Source organism: Echinops telfairi, unplaced genomic scaffold (assembly GCF_000313985.2).
Source record: "Echinops telfairi isolate 266 unplaced genomic scaffold, ASM31398v2 ScPeMD7_25;HRSCAF=90, whole genome shotgun sequence".
Classification (NCBI taxonomy): Eukaryota; Metazoa; Chordata; class Mammalia; order Afrosoricida; family Tenrecidae; genus Echinops; species Echinops telfairi.
This window is the reverse complement of record NW_022103922.1, coordinates 32129520-32138623: the sequence shown is the minus strand read 5'-3', so window position 1 is coordinate 32138623 and position 9104 is coordinate 32129520. Positions and strand designations below refer to the sequence as shown.

Here is a 9104-nt window from a genome sequence, read left to right as displayed (position 1 = left end):
CCCCAGCCTGTTAAACGGGGCTGAGGGGCTCAGAAGAGGGAGGAAGGTCCTGGCTGTAGGGACAGGGCCCAGCACCTCAGAGTCCCCTTCACATGCCCCTGCCGCCCCACCTACCTATTTGCATCCCCCCACCCATCTCCAAGTAGGAAGCCTGGCAAAGCCACCCAGAGGGATCTTGCCCACTCTCCCCCCAACATCCTGATCACAGGAAGAAGGCCTTTGCTCCCTTTTGCCCCATTCACCTCTTTGGGCGGTAGGGGGAGGGCAAGGGGCGCCAAGTCACGCTTTGGGGTGATATGATCGGTCCTCACTCGACCCTAACCAAAGCCTCGCCCTCTTCAGGTTTCTAGTCACTGGTCTGTCTCCCAACTGAAAGGGGAGGGAATTAAGGTGGCTCACAAGCCCCTTCTCGCCCACCCCCGCCCTCACCCCTACCCCCCTCACTCCCAGCCCAAATCAGCTGGGCAGCGGGCTGGACTAGTGGCTGCCTGTGCTTGGGAGGGAGCGCCTGGCTGAACACGGGGGCTGTGTGTCTGTTCTTGGGGTTGGGACATGGCGTGAGTCCGTTTCTGTCATAGGTGTGAGTGTCCGCGCTGGGGGTGTGTCTGTGTGGTCTGTTACCTTGCGAGCCGCTGCCGGGCCTTCAGTGACCTTCCGGTGGGGCAGAATTCTGACCCGGCTCCTCTGCTCCTTGCACTCTTCCTTTCTCGGCGCTGCGGTTTCCTAAAGCAAGCCGCACAGATCGGCGCCAACCCTTGGGATGTCAGGCCTTTGTGTGTAGGCACGTCTGTGCGGGAGTTCCCGGTGTGGCTGTCAGCTCGATCTGTGTGTGTGTGTGTGTGTGTGTGTGTCTGCGAGAAAAGGGGAGGATCAGGGTGTCCATGTGTGCGGATGGCGGTGTGGTGGCATGTAGGGAATGCATGGGGCTCAGTGGGTGTCCTGCCTCTGCTGCCCCTGCGACTGGTTGGTCGGGAGGGTCAGGGAAAGGAAAAGCAAGGCTGAGGAACAAGAGAAAGGGGAGGACGGCTGGGCAGTAAGGACTTGCCCCATGGGAAGGAGGTTGAAAGCACAGCTAGTCTAAGGTTGCTCAGGCCCATGTTCCCCAAGCCCCCACCCCAGGCCATGGTGTACACTCCCTCTTACTCCATGCTGACACCCCCACAATCAGGCATATCCACTCTGCTCCCAGAGCATGCAATGGGCTCACCCACAGCCCGCTCTGGATGCCAGTGCGAGAGGTAGACTGGAGTAGACGGTGGTGAGAGGAAAAAGTGAGGGGGCTGGCTAAGGAAGGGCAGCACCTCTCCCTGCGCCACACCCAGGGGCTGCCAACTCTCTACCACTCCTCCCTCCCCCTCTCCGTCCTCCTCCAGTGCAGAGACCCTAGTGGGACACTGAAGGAACACCAAAGGAAGGTGAGGACCAGGAAGGCTCCTGCAGGGCCCACCACCAGGCCTCCATCTCTGAGCATCTCCCCTGACCAGACAGCATCCCCTAGCCCCATCCTCCGGGCCCCAGAGCCAGGCTTCCCACACCCACCACCAGGAGCAGGTCCCTTGACTCACCCTCTCGAGCATGGGTTCCACCTCTCTTTGGGGCACAGTCCCACCTGGGCTCACTTAGATTGCTGCCTTTGCTGCTCACTTGCTGTGGGACTCTGGCCCTGAGGAACCAGGGAAACTCCTCCCCACAGGACATACTAGACCCCTGGGATGGCAGTGTATATGGGGTAGGGAGAGGAAGGATGCTGGCAGTGGGCAGCTTTGGGATCTAGGGAGAGTGTATGGTTCCCTGCTTCCCTGTCTGGGAGGCTGGAGGGGAAGACTCAAGGCCTTAGCTTGCCCCCTGCCCCCTGCCCCTTGCCCCCTTGTAGATACTGCCTTAACACCCCTTCTACTCTCAGCTGTGGCTGCCACCCAGCCAGGTCTCTCTGTGCTCACTAATTGATTTTCAGGAAGGTGTGTGAAAGACATGAACCGTGTATCATATTTTTTTTAACATTTCCATCGCAGTATTGACTTTCATCCTTGGTTATGTATCGTGTAACACAAATAATATTAAAAGCCTCAAACAAGCTAGCCTCAGCTCCCTATCTGGGCAGGCGGGCTGCAGGGAGGGGGGCCAGCATAGCTCGCTCTTCCTCCACCCAGGGATTGCCAGGCCAGGCCTGGCCACTGACCTGCTGAATGACCCTGGCCAAGTCACTTGGCTCCTCTGCACTTCTGCTTCCTCTTCTAGACGCTTAGCCGGGGGCCCTCTGAACATTTGGAAATGAGTCTGTTTTGAAGGGTTTGAGGCAGGAAGGGATTGGGAGAGTAGAGAGGGAATTGGTGCTAAGCCAGGTGATATCATAATGGGCAGTGCACATCCTGGAGGGGGAGGGAGGCTGTGGAAAAGATAAGCTAAAGGATTCCCCACAGAAGGGGGTCATAGAAGCCAGGGACACATGCCCAGCTGGAGGGGTGGGCTGCCTAGGAAAGGAGCTAGTCACTCATGTTCAGCAGGAGCTCTTGGTAGGTGAAGCCCACCATAGCATCACCTCTACCTCACCATGTTCCTCTTCTCCCGTAAGACCAAGACTCCCATCAGCACCTACACTGACTCCTACCGAGCTCCCACCTCCATCAAGGAGGTCTATAAAGACCCAGCTATGTGGGCCTGGGAGCCCAACAAGTTTGTGACCCCGGTAAGTGGAGGTTGGAGGAAATGGGAGGAAAGGCCTAAATGTATGGCCAGGGATTAGCTATCAGGAGGACTGACTGGTGGTGTGTGGTTGTCGATAGGTGACCATCATTCTTTGTAGCTTTATGTGTATATGTGTGTGTGCTCCTTATTCATTTTCCTAGCACAGAACTTCCAGTGGTAAATAGTACAAGATCTTGCCCTCATGAAATGACATCAGCATAGGAGGTGGGGAGAGACAGGTAGTAAACAATATTTTTATACATTGCCCAAACTTCTGTACAGAAAATAAACAGTGATAGAATTGGAAGTAACCCAGGAAAATGACTGAGCTAGGGAGGACATGGAAGGAGGGAACTCATGGCTGGCCTCTCTCTCAAGGGAACACTGCCCTGGTGCTGGAATGATGATGAGAGCACTAGCCATGTGAAAAGCCGAGGGAAAAAAGGAAGGGGGGCGGAGCTCCCAGGCAGAGAGATCAGGAAGTGCAGATGCCCTGAGGCAGGACCCCATCTACTCTGGTGTGTGCCTTTGGGACAGACAGGCAATGGCTTGTAGGTGTGTCTCCTTTTTTCTCTCTGTGTCGGTGCTTGAATACAGGTGACCAAATAGATGTAAGCAGCTCGCACAAAATAGAAGATTGGTGAGTTTGTGACCTTGCCTGAGAGAATTTATGTGTATCACCCAACAAACCTTTGTTACGTACCTACATTTGACAGGCATGATATAGGCACACAGGATACAAACATGAAGTGCCAGACACTGCCTTGCAGGAGCTCTCCGCAAACACGTTAATAAAGTCGGGTGGCCCAGTACAGAACATGCACTAGTCAGTAGGGATTCCCGCTGACATTCCCACCAGCAAAATGTGAGAGTACCTCCAGTAAGAGAGGATTTTAAGAAGTAGATTAAAAGATCTTGGTCACCAACCGGATATAAGAGGAAGGGAAAGATGACTCCAGGATGTTGGGCTCTGGCCACTGGAGGAAAAGCAGTGCTACCAATGGAAATTTGGAACCATCGATTAGAGAGCTATTTGGAATTCATTTCGGAACAAAACTATTCTGAGGCCATCTCAGCATAGAATCTGGTGGGTAAGTGGATACTTACCTGAAGCAAAGGGAAGCAGTCCGGCTACCGGTACGGATTTTGAATCATCAACATACATGTGGCAGCCAATGTCATAGGGAGTAGACGAGATTGTCAAAGAAGAGTAAGAAAATGGCCAAGGGCAGAACTTAGGGGACAACCAACATTTAAGGGGTACAGGTAGCTCAAGAAAAGCCACAAAAGGTGACGGAGAAATACAGCCAGGGAAGCAGAGAGAGAGCAGGAAAGTCAAAGAGAAACCAACAAAGAGAGCATTCTGGGACAAATGTCGGTGCTGTCCAGTGCTGCAGGCACTAGAAGGGACCTCTTGAGCATGGTAACCCTCGGTCACCTGGCTGGAGCTGCTGTAGTGATTGAAGTGGAAGGAAAACCACAGCGCAGTAGGATTCAGAATGAAGCAAAGGTTTCTGTTTCTTATAGTCTGATGGTCTAGGAACTCTGACAAGCCATCTGGCTTCAAAACTAGAGCCTGTATAAAAAATATTTTTATTTTGTTAAAGATTTTCATGGAAATGAGTGGTAAATATACTTGGAAGACAGTTGCCCTAAGGACAAATGCTTATGTCAGAACTGCATGCAGAAGCCTCAGCCTTGGGGGCGGGGAGGGAGGGGGAAAAATGAGCTGATACCAAGGGCTCAAGAAGAAAGAAAATGTTTTGAGAAGGATGATGGCAACAAATGTACAAATGTGCTTGACACAATGGATGGATGTATGGATTGTGATAAGAGCTGTACGAGCCCCTAATAAAATGATTAAAAAAACAAAAACACCTAAGCCTTAAACTAGCTGAAAGGTAGAAGGACTAGAAGGGCAAATTCTAACCTGAATCAGAAAGGGGAACACAGTCTCAATTTAATACAAGGGGCTTCAAAACGTTTGTAGAAAAATTATCTTTTAAATCCATTTTCCATCAACTTTTTGAAGCCCTCTCAAAAATGATCTCCGTTTCCCTGTCCCTCCTCCCTTCCTCCTCTGTCACCACCACCACCGGTAATGCACTTATACACAGGAGACTCATGTAAACCTACTCTATTGAGAAACATCCACAAAGTCATTTTCTAAGTACCCTTCAAACTAAGGTCAATTAAATATAAACACAGTGGGAGACACAAAGAAACAACCCACTCTAAAGGCCGTCTATAGAAACAACAAACTAGAATTAACCCCCAAGGTCTAATTTGGAATTGGAATTAAAACAAAATAATTATGTTCGATGATGCTGAAGACTGAGCTCTGCTGTTCTGCCTCATGGGTGGGGTGGGACCACCCCACAAGGATCTCCGTCGTGTCGTCTAGTGGGAGGGCTGCATGTCTGGGAAAACATCCTGAAGGATTTTCGAGTCTGGGTGCCTAGACTGGTGTTACGTAAGCTTTCCACTGTGCTCTCGTTGTTTTATTCTCCGTGGGCTCCTTGGAATACGTGTTTGTGTCTGCGCCTAGAGGAGTCATGTTCTTTATAAATAAAAGTAAGGGGAAAAAATTATTATAAAGAAAAAAATCAAATACTGTGTGAAATCATCAAAATAAGCAAGCAACAAGAGACTATAAAAAATAATCAGATGAAATCCATTTTATGTTGTGAAAACGAAATAAACCATAATGAAAAACAAAGAAAGGCAGATAGGTGGGAATGCAAAATGGAATAGTCATTGTGGAGAACAGTGGTAATTCCTCAAAAAGCTAAAAATAGAAATACCATGTGACCCAGCAACTCCACTCCTCAGTATACACCCAAAAGACTTGAAAGTAGCCATTCAACATGCTCGCTGTAGCACCAGTCCCAGTAGCCCAAGACATAAAGAACCAAATGATGCGTGGAAAGACCAAGTACAGTACCTACAACCCCCGCTCGTCCAATAGGGGAAATGAAGCCGATGAATGCTGCAGCATGGATGGAGCATGAAGCCATTATGCTGAGCACAATTAGGCAATCACTAAAAGACAAATATTGTCTGACCCCACTTATATCAAAAGACAGGAACAGGCAAATGTATAGCGACCTAAGTTTAGTGTTGGTTACCAGGAGAGGGAGGAACGTCTCAGAAAAGGGGAAGCGCCTAGGTGGAAAAAAATGATGGAAAAAATCACATTGATTAAAAGTAGAGTTGGACAACTGATTGATTAATTGCTGTCAGTAAATTGTACCCCTGTAAAAAATTGAATTGGCAAGAGTTGTGTGATAGATATATTCACAACAAACCAAAAGGAAAGAGTGGTTGCTGAGAGTGCTTATGTACACCCAAACATCACATGGGATTTGGTTCCTTGGTTTGGAGTTAAACAGCTGTGAAATTCTTTTTCCTGCTTGGGAAAAATACCGCAGAAATGGTTGTGATGTTGAATACCACTTACGAGGACAGAGCTATGGGAAAATCTCAAGTGTACGAGTGTTTTGGTTTTTTTCATTTCAAAAAAGGTGAAATGTCAATTGATGACAAAACTTGTCTGGACATTCCTCAACTTCCCCAAAGGACAAAAATGTCGACAAAATTTGCGCACTTGTGCTCAAAGACAGATGGGGAACCATGGAAGAGTTGGGGACGTTATCTGGACTATCTTTGAGCTTGGTTCAGCGAATTTTAATGGATGATTTGGGAATGAGAAGGGTTGCTGCAAAATTTGCACATCGGGTTCTGACCAGGAAAAAGCATTGAGTGCAAACATGCTGTGGTTTGAAAAAACAGCTCTGAGGCGACCCAGACTTATCCCCCAAGGTTATTACTGACGACAGATACGGTGCTATTCTTATGACTCTGAAAACAAACATCAATCAAGCCAGTGGAAGATGCCATCGTCACCACGCCCCAAAAAAGCTCGTCAAGTGAAATCAAAGATCAAGATGATGCTCATTTGGGTTTGTTGTTTGTTTGTTTTTTATGTAAGGGGGATAGTGCATTTGGAGTTTGTCCCACCAGGCAGGGAGTTTATGTTAATAGAGAAACAACTCGGGAAAGGAGGATGAGAATGATCGCCTAACTTGAAGAATATCCTCACGGTCACCAAACTGTAGAAACTGTTGAACGGGTGTTTGCTCTGCTGTGTATATGCTCAACAACAGCAAATGAAAGGAACCGAAGGAAAGAAAAGACCAGACAAGTGTTTTTAAAAAAAGGGTATTATTTGTTCAAATAAAACACTGACAGGGTAAAAAGCAAACTAGACCCCGCTGCAGAGTGTCTGTGACATGAAAGAAAGGAGCGTGAAAGAAACTCACCAGCACACAGAACAGATACAAAGAGAAGTCTGAGACGCAAGACGGAATGGTGTTAGCGTGACCAGACACTCCTGCCCTCCCCTCCGCAGACTCCCACGGGACCAAGGGGAGGCGCTCTCAGACCATCCTGCCCTCCTGGTTCAGATCGGGTCTGTGCATGCCATTCATTTTAACGACCAGAAGCCCATCTAAGGAAATGTTTTCCTGCCTGATGATTTTACTGGTGACTGAAGGAGCCGAGAGAATCTTTTGTTCTTGCAAGGAAATAAAATTCAGAATTCGGTGACTCCTGGGGCTTGGGCGGGGTGCAGGCAGAGGGAGTGGAGGAGAAGTAGCATGGAGCTAAGAAAATTGTAAATCTGAGGTAAATTCCAGCAAGCATCTATATAAAATAATTTTAATTTTTTATGTTAATTCTTAAAATTAAAAAAACCCTAAAATATTGCAAATCAATAGCACTCAGTTGGAAGGAACAATTCCGCAGTTAAATCACAGGAGCCTCCAGCTGTTTTAGGAAGCAAACAAACTCACACTCACTGCCAGCAAGTTGATTCCAACTCACAGCGACCCTACAGGACAGAATAGATGTGCCCTTTGGGATCTCGGAGACTGTCACTCTTTATGGGAGAGAAAACCTTCTCTCGCTGACCTTTCGGTTAGCAACCCAACGTGTAACCGCTACACCACTAGGGCGCTAAAGACCATGGTGTTGCATAACTAGCTGGAACTACACTTTGCACAATTCCCTTCCGTAAGCAGTTCCTAACTGCGGTTTGGAAGGCGCAAATAAGAAGTGAGGTGTATGGGCAGCTCTCCAGTGAAGGGGGCAGCAGATTGTCCTGAAGGCCATCTAGCTCATCAAGATTGGAGATGGGGGCAGAGATCACTTCTAGGGTCTCCTCCTGATGTCCAATTCATCCTTGCTCTCCCCCACTACATGTCCCATTCTCCTTCCTGATTGGCAGCCAGGTTGATCTATACAACATTAGGCTCAATAAGAGCTGCAAAAATAATGGCTTTGCATAAGTTCTTAAGTGTTTCCACAACTTTTGAAAACCTGATCTTTATACTAAATATCTATTGCTGTATAATTCATACTGGTTCTGCTCTTCTGATCCAATCCTGCCTGATACATACACAGCAACAAAAAGTTAAGACAAAAGCAGCTTTAAGATTAAATACACAGCCACACTTTTAAATGGATCACTACATAAATAGCAAGGTTGTGTTACATTAGGAAGAGACTATAAATTTGCATTGGCCTAATAAAATAGTTGGAAAGATAAATTTATGAAATCCACTACAGTTTAACACGCCTCAATTACTGATGGGTCCAGCGAAGAAACAAAACTAAAACACTTGAAAATACAATTAACAAGCTTGATTTATTGAACATAACTAGAAGCCTGAATCCATTAACTGTAGCATCAAGAACACTATAAAAATTGACCAAGTACTAGATCATAAAACAAATGTTAACAGGACCCCAAAGACCAACATCATAAAAGTGCAGTCTCTAGCCTCCGTGCAATTGAATTACAGGTCAGCGATGCAAAAAGCTAAGCAAAATCCTCATTAGTTTTAAAACAAAGCATCACTGGAAATAATGGGTCAGATAAGAAATCAAAACAAAGGGAAGCATATCCGGAACTGAGAAAACTGTCTGTCCAAACTTGTGGGACACAGCCAAAGTTGTACTTGGAGAAATCCTTAGAAAAGAAAACAGGTAACACATTTGTGGGTCAACATCAAACTAAAGAAGTTAGGGAGGGGGCAGAAAAAATGTAGGGAAAGTGGAATAGGAGATAGTAAAACTAAGAGCAAAATTAACAAACTAGAAAACAAACCTTCAACAATGTCAACAAAGTTAAAATTTGATTCTTTGAAAAGACTCATCAAACAGACCAACCTTTGGAGAGAGTAATCAAGAAAGCAAGTGAGCAAAAACCAATGAAAGAAGCATAACTGTAAATTGAGAAGACAAATTTAGGACAGAAAACAACTCTATGCGAATAAAATAGAAAAGTTACATAAAATAAACAGATTCTAGAAAAATACAACTTGCGAAAAAGAAAAACAGAACAGTATGGTCCTAAA

The 9104-nt window shown here is 46.7% G+C and overlaps 1 protein-coding gene across 1 annotated transcript in view; it reads left to right on the top strand.

The window, feature by feature from the left end:
* The first annotated feature begins 2409 nt into the window (after positions 1-2409).
* The window catches only part of CUNH9orf24 (chromosome unknown C9orf24 homolog), a 21210-nt gene continuing 14515 nt past the window's right edge, over positions 2410-9104 (top strand). Inside the window, exon 1 of the mRNA XM_045289326.1 lies at positions 2410-2686. Coding sequence (XP_045145261.1) covers positions 2552-2686 — 135 coding nt within the window. The 5' untranslated portion in view covers positions 2410-2551. The remainder of the gene's footprint in view (positions 2687-9104) is intronic.